The following is a 23,321-nucleotide window of genomic DNA, read 5'->3' as shown; positions in this document are numbered from 1 at the left end:
TATCAAGTTACAGTTCAAAAAACATAGTTTTCAGATAAACGCGTTTCACACTAGCTCGTTGGAGGGCCCGAGCGCTCTTTATTATTTGTCGAATAACTCGAAAAGTAATTATCGGATCAACTTCAAATTTTCAGAGAATATTTTTAAGATATTACACTTAACGTAAATGCAAAAAAAAACATTATTTTTTGAAAATCCTGACTACCCCTAACTCCATAAGGCAGATGTTGAAGCAGAGCTTGACCGAGCGGAAGTATTGCATAGTTCAGCAACAGAACGGAAAGTATAATTCTTCAAACAATATCAAATCCAATAGAGTTATATGTTGAAAATATCTAGCGATAGAAATCCAAACGTCTCACGGAGGCATCTCGAAACTGGTATCAAAATATATTTTGCGTCTTTAAGACATTAAGATTTGCTAAATAAGAGATTTATTAAATTTACAAATTCTGTTGGTGTGTCATAAAAATCATCGACAGTTTCAACAGAATGCGTTGGCCCTGTACTTTTACAATACCCTCACACGAATTTTCTTAACGTCAATTTTTCGACACCTCAAACCATTCAACATAAGCCGGAAAGCAGGAAAATATGCCCTCACATTGTAAGTTTGCCCTTGAAACCTGTCTGTCTCCTTATTATAACTGTGAACTAGTATATTTTAGTAACATTGTGTCAATCATTCGCCTGTTCATTACAAATAAGTATGTATGTGTATATCGTCCCTCGCGAAAAATTCTTCGCTAAATTATTGGAAAATAAATTCCACGAAATTGAACGCGCTTTCCCTCTTTCGCCGCGTCTATTTATTGCTTTCATTCAATATTTCAATATAACGCCAAATAACAAGTGGTTTCCACTTTCAAAGAAAACGTCGCTCCACAGATGGCTTTGTAATTTTAATTAGTTCATTTTCCATGTCTTCTTCTGTTCACCCCTAAAATAGAGATTTTCTCCTGCATTCAGTTGCTTTAGTTTTTGTAAAGAAAAATTACAGTTGTTTTTTTGAACACACCCCGTACATATCACCCGTGTCTCTATATTGGCAAATATGCATGGAAACACAATCTGGTCAGGCAAGTTTATAGTTCATCAGAGCAGAAACAGTTCACAACAGAAACCAAATTCCACCCAGTGGGAAGAGCTCTAAAAGTCTTCAGCATTTAATATTAACACAATTAGTCAGCGATAATGTTCTAAATATACATAAAAATGAATCCTAACTGGATATATGCGAAGAGCGCTGCAACTAGCTCGGAACGAATTCAGAATTTGCTTGGTGCTTAGTGCACTGGAACTCGATTAACCTAAAGACTGCGCTTCGGTGTATGTGTCATTAAGCCATTAAAAGCGCAACACCGCCGTTACGTTCTCATTAAATATTCACTGATTGCCTGGGCGTAAGCAATCCGGCTGTCCTGCAAATTAATAATGTATAGTTATAAAACTAAATTACCGTTACTCGCAACAATTAACGAAGTATTTAAAGCGAACACCTTGCAAGCGATGCGCAAAAGTTCGCAAAATGGCCTACGAAGCGAAGCCGCCAGGTGTCAAGCAATTATTTCGCACGCATTGGACCGTGTGGAAGTGGCTGGGTCAGGTGATCCATCCGCAGTATCCAAAACTGCACATCGCCTATACGGTACTGCTGAATGTCGGCTTCAGCATCGGCTATCCACTGCACTTGCTGCTTGGTCTGTTGAATCTGAAGTCGCTGCAAGAGGTGCTGCTCAATCTCACCATCAGCGTGCCCGTCGCTATCTGCACGCTGAAGTATTTTAATATTTGGCGGAATTTGGACAAGGTGCGCCATTTGGAGCAAACGTACAATACACTTTACGCGCGCATAGATCACCCCGAAGAGTGGCTGTACTACCGCAAAATAATCATACCGTACGCTCTAAAAGTTTTGCACTTGTTCTATTTCATTTGTGTGGGCACGGCCATCACGTCGGAGCTGACGCTGCTGATTGTGGGACTCGCCTATGAGTGGCGCCTCATGTACCCGGCCTATTTCCCCTTCGATCCGTATGCCAGTATCGGCGGCTATGTCGCGGCGCATTTGTTCCAGATTATCGGTCTTCTGGTGCAACTGGCGGAGAATCTGGTGAGCGACACTTACGGTGGCATGTGTCTGTCGTTGCTGGCGGGGCACGCGCATTTGCTGGGCCAGCGTGTGGCCCGCATTGGCTATGATGAGCAGAAGACGCAGGAGGAGAACAACCGCGAATTGGTGGATTGCATTGTGGACCACAACATGCTGTTCGAGTGAGCTTAGATTTCGAATGAAGATATTATTTTTACCACTCCCTTTTCAGTTGTCATCGCACACTGACCGATATAATCGGCTTGGGCTTGTTTATGCAAATCATCTCAGCGAGTCTCATTATGGGCGTTGTGATAATCTACCTGATATTCTTTGTTGGCAATTCCTTTGAGTACGTCTATTATGGACTCTTTCTGTTCGCCTGTATAATGGAGGTATTCCCCACTTGTTACTACGCCACGTACTTCGAGATCGAGTTCGAAAAGTTAACCTACATGATGTTCTCCTGCAACTGGATGCACCAGAACCGTCAGTTCAAGCAGAATCTGATTGTGTGTGTGGAGCAGTCGCTGAATACTCGTTATTTTCATGTCGGAGGCATGTTTCGCATTAATCTGCAAATATTTTTCGCCACTTGTAAGGGCGCTTACTCCGTTCTGGCGGTCGCTTTGAGGCTAAAGTAATGAAATTAAAGTTGTGAAAACAATTTCAAGTAGAATATTATAAAATATCAGCACCCCTAGGTTTTTAGTAGTGCATTAAATATTTAGTAACATGCAGCATTATTTTAATTGTTTTCTTTTAAATCTAGTCATCATTGACTCATCTCTTCGCACTATTGCCGTTTTCCTTATACCGTTTTCCTATACACGCCTTTTAACGTTTATCCAAGTAAATCCCCTTCTACATCCGTGAGCAAAATAGTTGAAGCCAACTATCATTAACATTGTAGCTTTGAGCTACTGATATATTTGATATATTCGCCTGGCTTGTTGTTGTAATTGTTATTGGCTGTCATCACATTGATGACATCAAAGTTTTCAACTTTTGCCCGCACATTCACAGCAACAGGAAAAAGCCGAAAAAATAAACGTAAATGCAACTGTGGAGTTTCTGATGTATCATCAATGTGCCGATTGCTTCGCGCTCTTCCAAGCCATGCTGTTGCTGATTTTGTTGTTGCCGCTGTGAACTATCGCCAACGCGTCAACTTCAAATATTCCACACACGCAGTGCAAGTGTGCAGCACAAATGCGACATCACTTGTCTGCCAGCCTGTAATCAAGGACAAGCGCTGCGGCCCTCACAGCCCCTCCGCCGGCGCTCCGCTCAGTAGCTACTTACATGCGCGTCGACGGCAGCTAATAGCAGCAGCTTGCTCATAACTTCAACTTATTGCAGCGTCGCCTGTGCAACTGTGGATACAGCCATTTTTCATGCCTTTCTTTTGCTCTCCAACGCTTCGGTGCTCAGCCTCCACCGTCGCCTTAAATGCTATTTTCCTATACTTGATATTCTTTTTCCCTACAACTTTGCCGCTTTCGGCATATTTTTACGTATTTCTGCTGCTTTCCCATTTTTTATTTCCTTCTATTTTGTTTTGCTTTTATTTTTGTTTTTACCGTTTCATATGTGCGTGTTTTTCTCACTGTTTGCCCGTCACTTTGCTGACAATGTCATACTGCGTTTTCACATGTTGGGCGCGCCTTCGTCTGCAAAACAGTGTGTGTGTGGCTGTGTGCGTTTGCGAATTTTTCATATCCTGCCTATATAACAGGAAGTCACAACGAATAAAATTGATATTAAGTTATGGCTGAAACTTTTATTATTATGCATCTATCATCGTTGCTAAGTTCAATATGGCTCGCACGCATATTCACACGCACACACCCAAGTGCCTGCTGTGTAGCGGTGAACACCCTAGGCCAGCTCACTGACTTCCTTGGCGCTTGACAAACTGCTGCCACTCTCTAAGCACAACGCACTGAGCCGCATAAGAACTCGGAAAGTAGTAGGAAAACAATTTTGATGTGAATTTGTTGTTGTAACAACAACTCTCTTATGTGTCTAGAGCTTTAAGTTGAGGCACAAACAAAATTGCCTATTAAGCATTTCATTAAGTCAATGCTTATGACTTTAAAACTTCGTCGCTAATTTAATTTGTTCTGTGTGTTTCTATGAGAGATTGAGAAGAACGCAAAGGGCGATACAAAAAGAAGAGAGGTTTGAACTTTTGAACCATAAATAAACACTCTTCCAGATCAATAATCCAAAGTCCATAATACTTGTACTCGAGAACCTTACCTCTCTTGATATTTACTGATCCATATCGAGAATTCCCTGCTTTTTAAAGAAAAAAGATCATTATTTCCATTTATTTTTTAGAGATTTTCTCTTCAAATGTTGGCCGAGGCTACTACTCAGGTGTCCATCCGTTGGGTCCAATTTTCGATGACTCGTTCGAGCATTTCAACTGGTAACTGTCGAATGACACGCGTGATGATTTGTTCCAAGGCCCGATAGACTCCAAGGCTCGCATAGACTTTCAACTTTACATATTCCGACAGGAAAAGTCGAGCGATGTAATATCACACGATCTTGGTGTTCAATCGACCTGCCCAAAACGTGAAATTATCTGCTCTCAATAAATCTATTGATTGATGCGATATATGGGAAGTGGCGTCGTCTTGTTGAAACCAAATGCTTGTTTACATACCAATTGAGCCAGAAATGGTCCTCATGGATCGAAAACGTCGGTTCTTCTTGGAACATTTCAAAAGCCCATAGAGCGAAGCGATGTCGCTTGGGAAGGTCGAGCGGCATCAGTTCTTTCTCTAACTGTATTTTATACGCTTTCACTTTAAGATTTCGACATAAAACGACGCCAAGTCACGACTCACGCATGTCTGTCAAAAAAAGGCTGTTGAAAAAAGTACCTTTACTTGGATCGCCCGATAGAAACGTCACGCCATCAAATCACAATTAACTTTTAATCCTCTCCGTAAAGCCAATACTTCAAAATTCTCCTCTAAAGTGAAAACATCCTTTATTTAAAGATATATAACGCTTTGAATATAATTAAAATTTTAGATTTTCGTCCTAGTAAATTCACGCATTGACAAAAAAGGCCCTCCGATAGCAGTAATTCTAAAACTTCTTATCTTTAATATATTTCTTAGTTTATCTGAACCCCTTCTTAGTTTATTGAGACATCAAGTTAACGGTAAAACTTCAATAAACTTTTTATAGTGCTTCACCCTTCATCTTATACAAATTACTGACTCAATGCTTAGAAGGAGTGTGTTATTTCCATATTTAAATGAATTATCGAATAAGCATCCCCGCCTGTGATGTGCTCAACCCCCCAGCCGAACTGCTTATCAGAAAAGGCATTAGCATAATCCAACCACCAAATATTCATTCACTAAATAATATGGGATATTTTATTGGGACTGCGATAACACTCCATATGCTCATTGAGTAGCGTTATAAAACATTGGCAACCAAGCTGCTCGTCGAAGGTTGCCAAATTCGTGTATTTAATTGTGAATGCCACATTATTTGCAACACCGTTTGCCGTACAGGTTTCCGCCAAGAATCAGCCAAGCACCTAATCAACTGTGTAAATAACTGTATATGCATTCACAGGCACTGCCACCGCTCAGCTGCGGCCGATAGCACAGCTGTCACAACTTTTTGGCAAATTACTAACATATTAAGCGCAAATGCCGCAAAACCTCAGCGGCAAGTGATGCGCTCCTTTGAATATCTCGTAAAAAATAGAGTCGGCAGGGAGAACTTTAAACCTTCCAGCAAATTTATGACCACATTAACATGAGCATTTTAATCGAATTCGCCAGCAGTGGCAGCCATGCAATTTGCTCCCTGTGTGCTTGGAGTAGATGCGCATTGCCAAATATTCGTCCGTTCGTGTTGCATGCAACAAACAGTGCCAAATCTGTCTTATTTGCGCAACACAACAAGCCGTACGTAAGCAGCCGCACGGCACGTTCTTATCATCGCGTTCGCGTCCAACACCCAGATCGTTTGCAATAATTAACTGTGTGCACTTCCAGCATTTCTGGGGCGACCACTTTTTCAAGTCGATAGTGGCGGCGCTTCTCCATTAAGGGCGGCCGGTCGGCTCACGGCGTCCAGCGGGGTTCGGTCTCAACTGACTGAGGCTCTTCGGTTGCCAAGTTGGGCTTATTAAATAACCGCAACATTTAAAATAACAGCGCGCCCATATTTTTTAGTATGCAGTGTAGTCAATTCCATGGCAAAGAAGGCAACAACAACTTTATTGGTGACACAACCATTTAAATAATTTCGTTTTATGTGGAAGAAATGAGTTCCAAGTGCTACTTTTTCTTTCGTTCCGAAACTATTTTTGGGGTGTTCAAAAATAAAAGAGGGCCGTCGCTTATACTTCGGACAACAACGCTGATGCTGACATTCACAAGCTGTCTGCTTTTATGCTGCATACTAAAATAAATGGTACGCAAAGCATTGCCTACATTTCGGAGCGCTGCTAAATCATTTGAATTCGCACCAGAGAAGAGTATGATTTAATAGAACCCCCCAAAAGAAACTCCCTATTTTGAAGTACAATGTCGTTTTGACAATTAAATTGATCATCTTTTAAGAGATCATCGATATTATGAAAATACGGAATTATATTCTAAATGAGATCGCAAGTAACCCCTCTATAATTTATCGAATTTGATGTCAAAATCATTAGGCTTATCATGGCACTCCGATCAGTTAGTCCAACTAGGTAGTACAGTCTTCTTCCCTCCTCTACAGTCTTCTTGAACAAAACATTTTATTCTATATATCAGTTGAACTGTAATTCCACTTTTGTTACAATCGTGTTCCTCTTATAATATAACTGTGTGTTAGAGAGACTATATGCGCTCGAAACAATTGTCTCGAATTCTTTTTTGACCTCCCTCTGACTGACTTTTACATATTCATAAATAAATTTACATATGTATAAGCAAAAAAGCACTGATTTTTGTTTTACTTTAATCGTTGCCAATTTATTTTGTTTCATTTTGTAGATCCTACAGCTATTGAGGACATCCTTGTGTCACGACAACTACTTGAACACCCGACAAACATGTGTTCACTTAAATATATGCATTTAAATATATATACTTGTATTATCCACACTAATAGAGTGGGACATGCACATATGCACAAGGCAAAGCAACAAAAATCCTCCCCGCAGCACTCCCTTCTCGCCTTAAATCAGTATTTTGTATTTCACTTCGTAACTCACGGCAGCAGATGGCTCTTGCAGATATATGTGTATATGGCGGTGAGCACCTCCTTGTTGCTTTACATTTTATTATCTGGTCTCTCGTGTTGTTGTAGTTTTTGTACTTTGGCTTTATGCCTTCTGCCGTGTCTTGAGCTAAACTAGCTCATGTGAACACTTTGTGGTATTGGCCTATAATAGAGTGTGAATGAGAAGCTAATTTTTAGCAATTCTTCCTGCTAGAGCCCTACAGAGTTTCAGGCGGTAGTTCTGAGATTTCAGATAATAAATCTCACCTTCCACTTGAGTTCAATGTTTCATTTAACACAAAAATTACATCACAAAAGCCCTCAAAATGTAAATAAAATATACCTCACGTAACTCTTTAACATTAAAGAAGCCTTTTACCACGTGACATCTACCACGTGACAAACTTACTTCACATGACCCTTCAAAACATAAACAAATAATGGAATGTCAATCACCTTTGACATATGTTTGGCCAGGGTTTGTTTACATTTTGGTCGAGGTCGTTGACCTTTGGCCAGGGTTTGTTTACATTTTGGCCGAGGTCATTGTCCTTTGACAAGGGTTTGTTTACATTTTGGTCGAGGTCGTTGACTTTGGCAGGGGTTTGTTTACCTTTTGGGTTTGAACATTACCCAGGGGCTTAGGAGATGGTGAATGTTTATTTAAATTTTAGGAACTCACGTGACATTAGGGGTGTTTACATTTTTAAGGGCCACGCGAGGTATGTTTTGGTAAAATTTTTAGAGGTTACATTAGGTTAGATTTGTTTACATTTAAAGCATAGGGTTGGTAGTTATTTTGGATGATCATGTGAAGTTAAGTAATGCAGCGTACCACTCGTGGAGTAATGCCGGATATTTATGTAATAAACTTTAGCAACAACTAAATATTTACTGCTAATAGCAACAATATGCTTGTGGGCGTTTTCACAGCGTTTACTAGAGTCCATTGGACAACAACAACGTTCAGTTAGCGAGCTATAAATTTTGCAGCAAGTGTTGGAATTTATGTTAACCGATTGGGTTCTAGATTACAATATTTTTTGCAAAATATATGACACCACACAGGCTCGCTGAGAAGAGTTGTACGAGTTCGTTGGCAAGCCACCAATAACAATTATGATGCGGTTTTCACTGACCTGGCAGCGTTAGCGTGGTGAAGCAAGAGTAGAGCAAAGTGGGTGCTTGCGGATAAAGAGCTTCCGCCGAGCTTCTTCTATTCTGATTGTTTGTTAAAGTTTTAAGGTCTCTTATTCTCGGTAATTTTAATTCATTTATTGAGCATTATTGGAAATTATTTGTGATGAATTTAATAGCAAAATTAGTATGGAATATCTGATAAAAACTTATCAAATCACAAATAGAATTTAATTACTGCCAAACACGTGCCCTTCCACCTTCCACAAAAGCTGCTTTTTTAGCATTGAGATTGTGAATGCTACGGATCCGAGTTGGAAATCAGTCTAATTGGTGCATCATTAAATAAACTGCAAACCACAAAATTCGTGTTGCACGTACAGCAGCAACAACAACCACAACAACTAACGATAAATACTTAGTTATGACCAACAGCACAAGCAACAACAACACAAATGCTGAAATAAATAATTTCGTTGAAATGACAACTCTTGTGTAGTTGACACTTTTGTGCTTTTACAGTTGGTCGAAGAGTGTATATAAATCTGCACTGGGCGACCTTGCGGTGCTGAGAGAGGAGACGAGGAGAGATGAGTCAGTTGCACACTAATTAGAAGAAATTATGCAGCTACACTGCTAATTGCCAGCTTACTTTGCTGACGTAACGGCAATGCCCAAAGAGTTTGAGTGGAGAGAGATGTGCCACGGCTGTGAGATGGATGTCTAATTGTCAAATTATTACAATTAAATTTTGTTCGTATTTAAAATGTCTCTAAGCTTGCTTTTGTGCTGCAACAGCTGCAAATTTTGAGTTCAAATAAAGTCGATTTGCACAAAAATTTAAGTCGTCGCTTTTCAATTCTCAAATTTTGCATTTAAAGCATATCTCGAAGGGGTCTGCATCCCATCTGCTTGCGGATGAGCACATGAGCATTACATACAGACTTCAGCTGAGTTTATGCACCGGAATCTTGGAGTTTGTGAGCGCCAGAGTCAGCGCAGCACATCGAGTCGTCAATGCAAGTCAAACACTGATTTCAAGTGTTGACAACACAAATAGTGAAACTAACTCCATCTGCACTTCCGCATACACATGGAAGAGTATATACATAATTGAATGTGAGAAGACATGATGTGAGATGCTGCACTGCTTTTAAGCTGAAAATTTAAGAACAAGCAAAATATTTGTGCTTTGTATTTCACTTTCAAACGGTTATCGAATAGAGTCAGTCCACTTTAAAGCCAATGTATGTATGTATGTGATTGGCGTTGCAACCGTTTAGCCGGTTATAGCCGAATCGACGATAGTGCGCCACCTCTCTCTCTCCTTCGCAGTTCGGCACCAGTTGGAGATCCCAAGTGTAACCAGGTCGCTCTCCTCCTGGTCCCTCCAACGGAGTGGAGGCCTTCCCCTTCCTCGGCTTCCTCCGGCGGGTACTGCATCGAACACTTTCAGGGCTGGAGTGTTTTCGTCCATTCGGACAACATGACCTAGCCAGCGTAGCCGCTGTCTTTTTATTCGCTGAACTATGTCAATGTAATAATAAGATTAGGTAAAATGCAACAAACTGAGTCAAGAATGGATAATGGTATATCCAATTAATTCAAAATAATCATCTTCCGAGCTTTCTCTACATTCTGCCGAGACCTGAAGACATGCCCGTGTTGTGGAACGTCGACGTATTTCATGAATGTACTCTTGTAGGCTCTGGTAAGCGGCTCGGCTTCCAGCAAGTGACTGCAGGGAGGGTTTCTCCGAAAACATTCCAACAAAAATTGCTTGGAGAGCATTTGAATATGCTCCTTGGCAGGAAGCAAACCTGGTTGTGTAAATGTGCTACCAGAAACAGACACCGACTAACAGGGACTTCCTTCTAGATGGAGGTATTTCAGACGCTTTGGCTTATACTTATAAGCTTCCAGCTGAATCTCAATCAATAGGGCATTTCTGCAGAAAATAACTTAATTTATAACACAAACAAATTATTGATAACTTGATATACTTGGATAATTGAAATACAAATTGACCAATTCAGTTAGTTTATATTTAAAAATATATATATTTGACAATACCAATGTTTTACATCCGACCCTTACTCACAAAATAATAATTATTTTCTCAAAATAATATTTCTAAACAGTTCTTCCGGTCACCATGGGGCGACAAGTTCATATTAAATCAAATATTTACACACTTCAAATGGATGAAAAGTGAGACAACTTTAACTTCCCGCAGGATTTGCATTTCCAATATTATTTGTGATTAAATCAATTTAATATGTAACAGCAGTGGACAGCAGACAAAACAATCAATTACATCGAGTTAACCAAAGATAGCCAACTTACTAAATGATACTCCAGTTGTGATGTACGAGTACAACAACAACAACAACAATAATAATGAAAGACAATGGCAGAACAAACGACTCTTGAATCCAATCAATCCAAAATTAAAATGCAATTGAGTAACCAGAACTCCAAGGACCGTTGTGGCCAGTGCCAGGAAACGCTTGTGGAGAATAAGTGACAGCCAGCAAAGTGCAAAAAGAAAATGTAATTCAAATCAAACGTGTTGGTAATATGAGATATTCAACTTAAACTCAATTAAAACACTCTGGCGTCCAGTTGAGGCGGTTATGATATGAATGTGTGTGTGTAAGTGTCCTGCTTAACACAAACTGACACGTTATTAGAAACGGAAGACAGAGTGTGAGAAGAAAGTAGGAAGTTGCCAACATGCTGGAAATTATAATTCTTTGGAATTTTCGATTTGGTGAACTTATAAGAATTTGTAGATCCACATAAAATAATATAATTTTTTTAAGAAATATGTTTCATCATTTTAAAGATTAAGCTCTTTCGCTCTCTTCTGTAAATAAAGGGTCTGACAGGTCTTCCCAAGGGTTTGTGAATTAGGTAAGATAATCTCATCATAAATTCTATAAAATCTTCGAGATATATTCTTCCATATATAAATATATTCTTACATCCTAATCACAAAATGATTATTTTATTTTCATTATTATTTCTTTGATGTGGCAACCCCACAGTATATCGAGTTCAAGTGTAGTAGAGTGTAGTTGTGAATTGTTGTGCGTTGCTTGTGCCTTTTTGACGTATTCCCGTTAGTGATATTTCAATTAAGCCGCAAACAGGGCTGTCGATTGATGAGACTGTTGTTGGTGTTGGTTACACTATAATTATTGTGGGCATTGTTTTTATCAACCTTCACTTTCTTTCGCTCTTACTTTTAGCCTTTCGTTTATGCGTTCTCATCACTATGGCCGACGAGTAATAGACTCGTTCTGGATTTATGTGTTTATTAGGAAGGAGTCAGGTTAAATAAATTGAGGTTAGGTTGAGTTAAATAATGTCTAGTGTTTCCGATATGTTTATACAAGAGTATTTTAAGAAGTTCTTGGAAATACAAAACTAAACAAAATGAAGCTGTGTTTAAGTTACCTTCGAGGAGACTGTACCTACATACGATATAGCTCTCTCTACATCTGTTAAAATTAAATTAATGTTCTGAGAATTATGTTTATTTAAAGGACTATATCCATAATATATTTCAGAGTATTTTACAATTTAATTTTACTCTCATCATTATTTAACAATTCGTAGATACCGTTACAACTTTCAGATGTCCTTTGTTTTTTGATCCTCGACTTTATCTTCAATACTCTTTGAAACAAACAATATCTGCCGTTCACGAGAGTGCTGTTCTCATTATATTTTAGAAAATCCGATTATCCGGATAACCAAATGCAGCACCCCTATATAAACCTAATAAGTATTCAAGGAAGTTTCAATATGACTAAGTCTTCATCATAAGCCTATATTCTTTATTTATCTACAGAAAAAGTGTGCCTCTTCTTATACATAAATACTAGTACTTGTCTATTTTTTCTTTTAGTGTCTTTTCTAAGCAAAATATCTCCTGAAATATCGAAGAGAAATCTGGAGCACCGAGTATTGAGCTGTCAAGTGGCAAAAAGTTATTGAAAACCAAACTGTTCCAGGGGGAAGGCGAGCTTGCGGTGCAGCCAGAGTCGGCCAACGGAAGTGAAGTTAAGTGCAGAGAATATGAAAATGTGAGCAAACAAAGTGAAGAAATCGAAACTGGCCGAAAATGCATGGAAATATGCACAGACACATATTGTACATTGGACGATGTACTAAGAAAAATGAAAAAGTAAAAAAAGAAAACTATAATAACAACAACACGGTCGTACAATAGAGCATGAAAAGCACAAAGTCGAATCTGTTGTGGCCACCAAAGCAGCGGATGCGGAAGTGCCAGCATCTACAAGTAACCGAGACAGAACTGCAAAATACTTGGAAAACATAAGCAACAACAACAATAACAACAGCAGCAAGAAAAGCAACAACAGGGCGTATGTCAAAAGTTAAAAAGTACTTGAGGTTGAGGTTGTAGCGCTGCGGTCGGGTTGCTCCCACGTTGACAAGTCTCAAGTTAAGAAAGCGCATTCGGTGTTCGAAATATTTGCTAAAAACGGCGTTGAATGTGAAACATATCAAATTTCACAAAAACCGAACGGAGACGGAGAACAAGGAAAGCACACAACAAAAATTCGCACCCTCGCGGGGGAGGCCGTGCGGTGAGGGTGACTTTGTTGTTGTTGGTGATTTTAGTTTGTAATGTCATTCACAGCACAGTTACGGTAAATTGCGTACAACAACACACACGTTTATTATAATTGCACACAAGACGTTTTTCATTCATTGCGTTTTGCTTTATTTATATTTTTTTGTTGCCTCTTCCCGGTGGAGGTTGACTTTCTTTGAAGCTTCAGAACACTTTTAATTTGTTTTTGATGTTTTTTTCAAAAATAAAAATAAAAAACGTGTTTAATGATGTCATCCAAATGCTGTTATTGACTTTTTCAGAACTTAAGACCCACCTTTTATTATACAAAACTTTAATGAAAATGTTGTTATTGTACTTGTAACCGTAGCTTAAAGCTGAGGAGCTTGTCAAAATACTCCCATAAAATGACAATTAAAGGTCTGTTTTGTAATGACTATAGAAATTTTCGTGTATAAACTAAATTCATTTGATTGAGTTGTTTTATTTGTATCCATTTTTGTATGAATTGCAAATACATTATTTTTTCTGACCATGAACTCAATCATATCATAAATCTATCATGTCACGTTCCGAAAAAGAAACAAAAGTACCGCTATAAATTTAAATTTTATAAGTTTAGAAATAATTTAGGGCTGGTTCTTGGCAGACGTTAAGGCAGGTAGTCTTAAATAATCCTTGAATTTTTATGGTTTCATAAGAACTGCCATTGAACTTGAACATAATTATTGGGAAATTAAACCAGAGTGGACTTAAATCATCAATAACACATCGCCAATAAAACAGGATACAATGAAGCTGAGGGTAACTCTGCCGCAAATCTGCCTCTCAAAAATCAATCAACAGTCGAGCAAAAATAAACGAATAAGTTGCAGATCAGCACTACTACCTTCATGACCTGGATTCGATTGCTGTTCTGACCAATATTAAACGAAAAGAAATTTCTATTGTCGCTCAACCTTTGGCACCCACAGAGCGAGATACCGGTATTTTCATCGCACCATAGATAATATTAAAGCTACTGTGGTATCCATGAGGACATCAAATGGAAACTGTAATCTGATGGATAATATTTATGAATACTGCTTTATTTAGTTGCTTAATATATGTTCCATCTTTATCACATGTCGACTAACAAAAAAAACTGATAATTTACCCCCCACGAAATTCTCACTTTGTGGGCAATTTCAATGAAGTGACGTGATTAAAGCCATCAATTGTCCACACTCCTACAAACTTACCTGAACATATTTGTATATATGCATATTTGCGTGCAAATATGACACTCATGTTCAACATTACTTTCAACACCTTCCCCAACATTCTAACCAATTAGTAACCGGTTGGTCGGTTGTGTGCCTTTAGGCGCTGCGACACCGCGACGTTGAGAGCCTAATGTTTGTGTGGCATGCCGCTGACTTTGCATAATTGTACAATAACAAATAATTGCTACAAAATGTTTTCGCTGTTGTTGCGTGTTTGCCCACAAATGCAATGCAAACACACACAAACAATGCGATTAACAGCTGACACCCTTTAATCATTTTTAAATTCATTATAAGTACTTGTGTAGCGTATAGCGTGTGGCATTAAGGAGTTGACACTTGTATGGTGGCAAATCAAAATTAATCATCGCATGCAACACACATGAATACATACATCCGTGACTATAATGACGTTTGCAATTATACTGGAAATCGCACGAGAATGCAAGCGAACTGAAATACATAAATACATATATGCATTCTTAAGTACATATTAGCCTCTCATAACGGCAATTGACTTCATACATGTAAACATATGTACATTCAAGCAATGGCAGGTGAGCAAAGCGTGCGTGTGCACTCCATCAGATAAACATTCATATTAACTTGTGTATTTGTACGCCCGTAATTAATTACATATGTAATTTCTGGCTTGTTTACAAAGTGTGCGATCGTCGAGCAATTAAGGCCCTAATTTAATAAACCCGCTCGGCCGCACAAAGTCATCGCATACATTGCGGTAAGCTTGGCAAATTAAAGTGTTATTCTATCTAACCAGGCGATCTGAAGGATTTTCTATTGCAACACATATTATTTATACATCTAATTAGCACTAATTATGATTAAATACAGATTATTATATGGTGCACGCAATCCACATTTGTGTTATCTTTCAATTTCTAGCAAATTTACTTGCAGTTTCACCTTTAATTGTGGAATTCTCCGGACAAAAAGCAGTTGGAAAAAGACCAGAGAGAAGAAGAGAAAGCTATCATTAGTAGAATAGCCTGAGCAAACATCTTTGAAGAATAAATAAATGAGACTTTGGAGGCAACCATTGAGTCACAGAACAAGTTGAATATTGGAAACTCTGGGTCCAGCAACGCACCACATAGACTTTAAAAAAGCTGTTGACTTATTATATCTCCAAAGATTTTAATTGATAATTTTAAAAAGCGCGAGGTCTTTCGTCTCAATCCCAAACCAAACATTCTGTTTCGAAACGAAACCTAGAATTGCCGTATAATTTTCTCGCAAATGATACAAGTTGATTTTGTCTGTTGTATTTTATAAGATATTTTTATTTTTTCAAAATTCTGAAAGTAATTTTCATGTATTTTACAAACTTTGGCAAAAGCTCAAAAATCGATCGAGTGTAAAACTTAGTTTATATGCACACACTGTTTGATGGCTTACAATTAGTTCACCTATTCATCATAATTTAGTACAAATTTCGGTAGAAAAGTCCATTTTTTAAAACTATTTGCAGTACTTATCAATAAATATCCCTATTAAAATCACAGTTGCAGAATAGGAATTCACTAAATTCTGTAGCTTATTCAAAAATTCAAAGATTCGGCACGGACCTTAAACTATTCACGTACATACTACTAACTCATGTATTTACAATACTATCGTTTACTTAACTCTATACTTAAGTACTTATATACACGCTAATTTCTACAAATTGTTTTCGCTGCACGAACTCGCATTCGTGCTAAATGCGCAGTCTCATCACAGCAGTCCCATCAGTTTGATGTTCTGATGCAGAATCATCTGATGCACGTCATTGAAGACCTTCCGCACGCAACTCGTATCGGTGGCGACGGTAAAATGGTAGTAGCACTCGCGCCTCGAGTAGTCAATGTTATTTCGAGAATTGCGCTTGAAGGGCTCACGCGTGATGTCGATGAGCTTGTGCTGTATGAAACGCTTCGTCCAATCCGACTCGTCGAAGTAGTTGCCGTCTTGTGGCGAATTGCAGAAATCTTCGAAATCGGGGAAATAATCGACAATATGCTTGCCGGCGCGTATCTTGCGCTCCATTACGTCCTGCTTGTTGAGGAAGACAATGAAGCCGGCGGAGGCGAGAAACCGATTCTGCCACACACTCCGAAACAGATTGAGCGCCTCTTGCAGACGATTCTGACGCGAATCCTCACGCAGACTCTGATCGAAGTCACCACAGGAAATGAGAAAGAGCACCGCCTGAATGCCCTCGAAGACTTGTATCCATTTGTTGCGCTGATCGCGCTGGCCGCCCACATCGTACATGCGGAACTCTTGCACGCCACCGCCCATGGTGCGCGGCACCTTCACTTTGAACGTGATCTGGTGTATGCCGGTGGTGATCTTGCGACTGTGCAGTATGTCCTCGGTGGATGGTATGTACTCGGGGTCGGAGATGCGTTCGAAATTGTCAAGGAAGCTGAAACAAAAAGCGCATTCATTAATAATCTGCTAAAAATTTCATTTGCTTTAAAGTGATTATGATTTGCTGCCGATGACTGTATGCAGTCGATATCAGCGCGTGTTGGATACTTACTATTTCGTGCTGTCCAACAGCGGAATTTCATTGGAGCGTTCGAAACACGTCCGAATGCCGACATCGTTCCATAAAGTGATTATATGATCACAGTATTCCTGTAATGAGAGGAGAAAAGGGAATGTTTAATTACAAGTCTTTATCAATTCATATTTACACTGCGCTATATTTACAGTACAATTGTCTAAGTTCAATATAAATCTAAATTTTCCATGCAAAAAATGGCTGCCATTGGGTTAAGCACTCCCTGCTTGGCTGAATATTCTGAATGAAATTCAGCTAACAGCACAATAGACCCCACCGCCCCACTCTTTATCGCCCCTAACCAGTACTAACCAGTCACTTGGAAATCTCGCATGCATATCTGCGCCGATAAGCTTATCTATCAGCACGATCACAATACGTGTGAACGCAGCTGCAGAACCAGAACCAGCGCTAGCATGAATCATTACTAGTTTGATTAGTGTACACAGTTAGTTTGTAATTCTGTATAAGCAACTTTCTTCACTAAATATTAAGGGATATTTCAGCTAAGCGATACTTCTTGTGAAGATCTCATTCTCTCAGCCTCTATTAAAGTTCCCTTGAGAGAAAATGAAATCCTATGGCTACTAAAGAATTCAATGTGGGTATTTCCTAATTGTTTCTGTCCACACGTTTTAATATAATAAATCTGATAAACTAATCATTATTTTATCAGTCATAAAAATCGACTTTCATGTATTAGAAAGTCTGGCATAGTGTTGGAAAGTGCTGATAAGAAACCAGCTCGTATAACCATGGAGCAAAACTATGGAATGTAGACCTTTATTATAGATAATCATATCAACTATTTCGAATTACTTAAAAAATTCAGTTCCTCAGCAAAACTTGAGGTTTTCAAAACGTAGAAACATTTCATTACGTAGGTCTAGGTCCAGGTCCAGGTAAAGCGGTTTGTTAAATTTGTTTTTAATTCAAAAATTCCAAATTACACATTGGATCAGAGAAATACCAAAAAGTTGCATCGAAAAGGAGGAAACCATATCTCACCATCCCTCTTTTCTTCTACCACTTTTATTATTTATACATTGTGATTTTCCGAAAATTAATCATTGTATTTGCGAAATTTATTTGTATTTGTTTTGTGCTGTTTTGTTCTGACCACAGCACAATCAATATAATCTAAGAGCCCAAGTGCCTACTCTGAGATTATATTTGACGTAAATTTAATGTAAATACACACACTTGTGGATGCATATGTACAACTTCTCAGCAAAAATGCCAATAAAGTTCGGCACTGATATGAGAGTCATATGACATTTGCGAAAACGAGGCAAGAATCGATTTCATTCATCATATTGAAAATAAATGAATATGAGAAGAGTAGTATATCTAAAAATCGAGATAATTTTTTGTAAATAACAACAAACATTACTATTTTCAAATTTGATCTAGTTCAAAAACCGATACCTCAATAATCTCGAACTACCCCGCACTACAATTATTACTCTTTAATCAGCAAAATACACTTGAACTTACAACTTATTTAATTTAAAAATATGTTGATTAATTCCAGAACTCACCTCATTCATATATTCCGGCGCCTGATCGCCCATTGAGAGTATATATTCTGCACACTTTCTACTCGCTATGCTCTGGTACTGTATACCCAGTATAGCCATATGTTGCACCAACTGGTAGATGGATTCGTGGATGTTTTGGTAGATTTCGGGGATTTTGTCACAGCGTTCTCTGTAAAGAAGAAAATATTACAATAAATATATTGCATAGAAATAAAGAGTAGTAGTCTTAACCTAGAAAACTTTTGAAGTCTCTTATACTTAATTATATAAGAAAATTGTATGTAACCTCCCTGCGGCTGAACCAAATAGGCGCGTGTATGAGTGAAAATATGCATTTACTCTCAGTGGCACTGAGCGTTAAAGATAATTTACTGCTAGCTTCCTTGGTGGATGAAATCATAACAACTGAGAGATTTATGGGATGCGGTTTATCTCTAATTTCTGCTTCATCACTCTTAGATTAGTGTCGCTTAACAGTAATTTAAAATATGGCACTCTTGAAGGCACGCCTCTTTTCTAATTTACGAACTCTTTGAGTGTGGACTCGCGCGGGTTCATGAAAATAATTATGGAATTTCCGACTAATTTCATCGGTAAACACATCCAATCGCTTTCACCGTCGGTGCAATAAGCTTCCATAATTATTTCATTCAAGTGATTTATACTACTCTAGAGCTTAAGTGAGCTTTCGGTTTGGCTCGCGCCATAGCCAGCGCTCATATGCAACTTACTCGTCTGTGTATCCGTTGATGTGCAGTATGCGCATTTGCTTGATGATGGTCGTCTTGCCGGACTCGGCGGTGCCCAGCAGCAGAATTTTCACGGCCTCACGAAACGATTTGCGCACTTCGGTGAACTGTTGCTCCACATCCTGTGGCGTTGTGTGGAACTCGTCCGGCACTTGCGGCTTCGTGTGACGTAAACAACGTAAGAGTCTATAAATACATAGAAATGATAACGAATAAGTACACATGAAATGGAATTGCGTGAATTTGCCGAAAATAGACGTAAGCGCGAAAAGATTTAGCGCCGAGCAAACAGTGCCACGCGCACTTTTTTTATCAAGGTGGCCAAAAATTAGCGGCGTAAATCTCACAAATATTTACATTAGACGAAGTAGTCTCGTTATAGCTAATTCTTAAATGCTTCTATAGAATTCGAGATTCAAGCGATAACACTAGTTCCGGGAACACAACAAAAAATTGGTTTCCAAAAACAACCGAAATGAGCGCTTAATTAATTGAGTTGTAAGTGCTTGGCGTGTGATAAAGTGCTTTGCGACCAGATAATGCGTGGGTGGTTCCCACATATTTCCAAAAATGTACATTTTGTGTTTCGCTAATTGAAAAGTAATTAGTAAATAATATGCTATGCTCGTGTGATTAACACTATTTAATTAAGTGCACTGCGGTTTGGCTTGTTTTGTTAATTGAAAGTACAGTAAATGGCGGACCTCTTATCTAACCAGTCGCAATTTGCCGATCTCTAGTGTCTTCCATTAATATGTATATTATTTTGGGATTCTATTTGGAGGCGTAATTGCTCTAATGTTCTATGTAAACACTATTTGACTATTTTAGTGCAAACTCAGTTTGTATAAATCAGTCTGCGCTGCGAGACATTTATGTCATAAATTATGATAAAGCCGCATAAGTGTCCGTATGTATATGAGTCTACCGGAAAGTCCTATTTAGCTTTATCAGCTTTCAGACACATGTCAGCATAATTGTTATCCTCTGCTTGCGCCAAATACAATGATTCAGCGCCTACTATTATTCAACTCATCAGTCTCTCTAATTAATATCGCACTGACGGTTTGTGATTTCAAATTAGCGAGGCATAATGAGCAGAATTTCGGAGAAAGATCACTTTTTGTCAAATTCATGTTAATTAAATTTCTTATCTCGAATGCCTTACTTACAGCTATTTGCTGAGAAGGTTGCGGCATAAGAGTTTGAATGGATATATTGAAGTTCTGTGGGTACCATCTAGTGAAGAGAGGTAGTAACATAGGCTTCTTTTAGAAGTTTCCATTAGTTCATTGAGTCTATCGAAGTAGAATATACATATGAGTCACCGCTTCATGAATGAAGACTCTTTGCAGAGTCAATGTGTATAACAAAAAAACCTCGATTGTATTTGTAGATTGCTTTACCTTTGAAAGAATTTAATTTTGGCGAAAACAACAATAGCAAAAGTCATTCTACACTTTGTACCCAAGTTCTGGCATTCAAAAATATTCCGACCCTCATATCTTAATGAATCGATTACATTTCTAACAACAACAACAAATACAAAGACATTTTTCACTTTTTTATCACAATAATTAAACAGAGTTTAGCTGTAAATCAGTCATTCATGAAGAACCTACACACACACACATATAAACAGAGGTGCACTTTAATGTCCAGTTATTTGCGGATATTGACGCCCTCTATGAAATCCCTGTGAATGAGCGAGCGCTCCATGGCCGCTGCTATTTACGATGCCTTAATTATGCAATTAACCGAAATGATTAGGCAGATATGATGCGCTGCTGCGCGGGCGTTTGATAAAACCTACGAGTAAATGCGAGTAAACAGATAGTTATAGATAGTCGCATAATCGATTTCGACGCCCACTCAACGCGGTCGGAAGGTTGTTTGTAATTGAAATCATTTTGTTTATGTCATAAAACATATTATTTTCGCATAAACTCCGTTAATGTAAATACTAGACATCCATCACTGCTTGTGCTGCTGTTGGTTTTTGGTGAACGTGTTGCAAAACATTTTCACTTTTATCGGCTTTTTTCTTCTGTGTTTTTAGATAAAAGCTGAAGTGTTTGTGCGAGCTTTGGTTTTACCCTTTTGACGTGGGTTTTTCGCCTGCTCTCGTGCATATGGTTTTTATCGATTTGCCCAATAAGTAGCGGTATAGTAGCACTAACTTCGCTATTGTATAATATTTATTTATTGATTTCAATGAAATGTATGACAATATTAGATATCTTCTGATCCTTGAGTTTAACTACAATATTTGGTTAGAAATTATTTATTTGGAGGCTTTTGATTTATCTTTTAAGGTTTCAAACCGAATAGGAGGAGTAAGTAAAGACAAAGTAAGTAAAAGACACTTACCGAACTGCAAAGGCAGAAAACGAATAGAATTTGCTAGAATTGAACTACATTATCATCCACGGTATATTTACCATGTACGAGTACGGTATATTGCGGAAATGAAGTCTTGAAATTTTATTGAGTCGCACACCCAAAATTCGTCGCCACCTTTAAACCACTCGAAGACAGACGGAGTTTGCAAAACACCTGTGAGAGCAAGAAGTAATTTCAACTCTAATACGCATTAAAAAAACTTGGTTGTATTTTGTATTGATTTGGTTGTACTAGAAGTCTAACATTGTTCAAGAATATAAATATTCCCACTTTCTGATAAAAGTGCCTTAAAATGTCCTTTCAAGACTTTATATAGCCGATAGTCAAACCTGAAGCCATCTAGCTATAACCTGAAGCCATCTATAATAAAGATTTAGTTTTAATAGAAGATAGTAAAATATATATTTTCTAATAATCTAAATCTAGCGTTTTGAAGATTATCTAGAGTGAACATTGAGATTAAATATTCACTAGCAGGAAAACCCCAATCAAAGTACAAAAATAAGACTCGGTGTTTGTGTTTACACTGGAAGTGGCATAACTTCCTTAATAAATTAATCAATCATCGAGTCAATGGTCACTTGGCTGGCAATAATGGGCCATACAAAGTGATCACATGCCAAGCCAATAAAAAAGAATCTTAACTTCGAATGTTTTATAGCCAAGTAACGACTACATTCACACATATGTATTAATATGAACGCAATATAACGGTGAAAAACCCATATATTCATATATTGACCGATAAACGGTTGTTTTATGTGTAACTTGCTGGCATGCCGAGGACCGCCGAGGTACACAAGTGTGCGCTTGTTTGTAATCGTTTTGTAAGCGCATAAATCTTGAACTCACCTTAACTTCATTTTGGCCAACGTTGTTGTAAATTTTTGGGTGTCACAAAATGCTGATAAACCGAATATTCCAAGAAATCACTCGAAAACTGGCGCTCTCGATGTGGCAATGTGTGTGTGTGTCTTTTTTCACTCAGATTTTTAGCAATAATTTGCTTTGATTTTTATTGTCTCACTTCTTAGTTTATCTTTAATGTTGCTTCTCAATTGTTTTTCTTTTTTATTTTCACTAATTCACTTGTCAATTCACTTTTGGAAGATTCACACTTGGCTCTGGTGCACTTTGAAAGTCTTTGTCTCTGTATGCCCGAAGGAATGTCTGTGTGTGTGTGTGTGTGGATTTGTTATGTTATTTAATTTTCCTAGTGAAGTTCAACACTCGGAAACACTTGATTGCGTGTGCTAACGCTATGAATTCACTCGCTCAACTGTTGGCCAACTCGCGCCGTAACAAACTTTTAAACGAAGTCGAATATCACCGCGCACACCGCACCGTTATCACTGGCAATTATTATTATTGTACAGAAATTGCTGCTGTCCTATCGATATCGTACAAATTGCTTGTACGCCCGTCTAATTTATGGTACACCACAGATAAGATTAGCATCACTCGTCCGGCTGTTCGCCCGTCTGTTTGAGGGTGAAGTGCGTTTCCCCGCGCCACCACCGCGCTGCCCCTTTAGTCAGTTAGTGAAGCGCCGTAGCGTCGTAGCGCCGCCCAACAACACCTGCACCGCCGCGCACCTAAAGTGCCACCTAAAGCGGCAGCGCGATCAGTGTTTCTTTCGTTTTCCTGCCAGAGTTGCCACGGCAGCAGTGCGCTCACCTGCACATCTGTACGTGTGTGTGTGT

The 23,321-nt window shown here is 38.5% G+C and overlaps 2 protein-coding genes across 2 annotated transcripts; one reads left to right on the top strand and one right to left on the bottom strand.

Annotated features, from left to right (window-relative positions):
* The first annotated feature begins 1,415 nt into the window (after positions 1 to 1,415).
* On the top strand, positions 1,416 to 2,757 carry LOC105214859 (odorant receptor 59a-like). The gene is made up of 2 exons (XM_011188531.3): positions 1,416 to 2,274; positions 2,325 to 2,757. Exons 1-2 carry the CDS (start codon positions 1,529 to 1,531, stop codon positions 2,734 to 2,736), a joined length of 1,158 nt encoding a protein of 385 aa, XP_011186833.2. The 5' UTR covers positions 1,416 to 1,528; the 3' UTR covers positions 2,737 to 2,757.
* A 13,284-nt stretch (positions 2,758 to 16,041) lies between these two features.
* LOC105211294 (guanine nucleotide-binding protein G(f) subunit alpha) lies at positions 16,042 to 22,968 on the bottom strand. The gene is made up of 5 exons (XM_011182647.3): positions 22,471 to 22,968; positions 19,198 to 19,401; positions 18,467 to 18,635; positions 16,902 to 16,999; positions 16,042 to 16,784 (listed from the first exon to the last, which is right to left on the bottom strand). The coding sequence occupies exons 1-5, from the start codon at positions 22,479 to 22,481 to the stop codon at positions 16,091 to 16,093; spliced, it is 1,176 nt and encodes a 391-aa protein (XP_011180949.2). The 5' UTR covers positions 22,482 to 22,968; the 3' UTR covers positions 16,042 to 16,090.
* Between the last annotated feature and the right edge of the window lie 353 nt (positions 22,969 to 23,321).

The sequence above is a fragment of the Zeugodacus cucurbitae genome, chromosome 4 (assembly GCF_028554725.1).
Source record: "Zeugodacus cucurbitae isolate PBARC_wt_2022May chromosome 4, idZeuCucr1.2, whole genome shotgun sequence".
NCBI lineage: Eukaryota > Metazoa > Arthropoda > Insecta > Diptera > Tephritidae > Zeugodacus > Zeugodacus cucurbitae.
This window is presented reverse-complemented; position numbering and strand designations above follow the sequence as displayed.

Bases quoted from the DNA above. Each gene is read 5' to 3' on its own strand.
- LOC105211294 (XM_011182647.3), bottom strand. The intron at 18,636-19,197 runs GTAAGTTGCATA...TCTTCTTTACAG, and splicing joins ATCAACGGATACACAGACGA to AGAACGCTGTGACAAAATCC. The intron at 16,785-16,901 runs GTAAGTATCCAA...TTTTTGTTTCAG, and splicing joins CTGTTGGACAGCACGAAATA to CTTCCTTGACAATTTCGAAC.
- LOC105214859 (XM_011188531.3), top strand. From the start codon at position 1,529: ATGGCCTACGAAGCGAAGCCGCCAGGTGTCAAGCAATTATTTCGCACG. The intron at 2,275-2,324 runs GTGAGCTTAGAT...CTCCCTTTTCAG, and splicing joins GACCACAACATGCTGTTCGA to TTGTCATCGCACACTGACCG.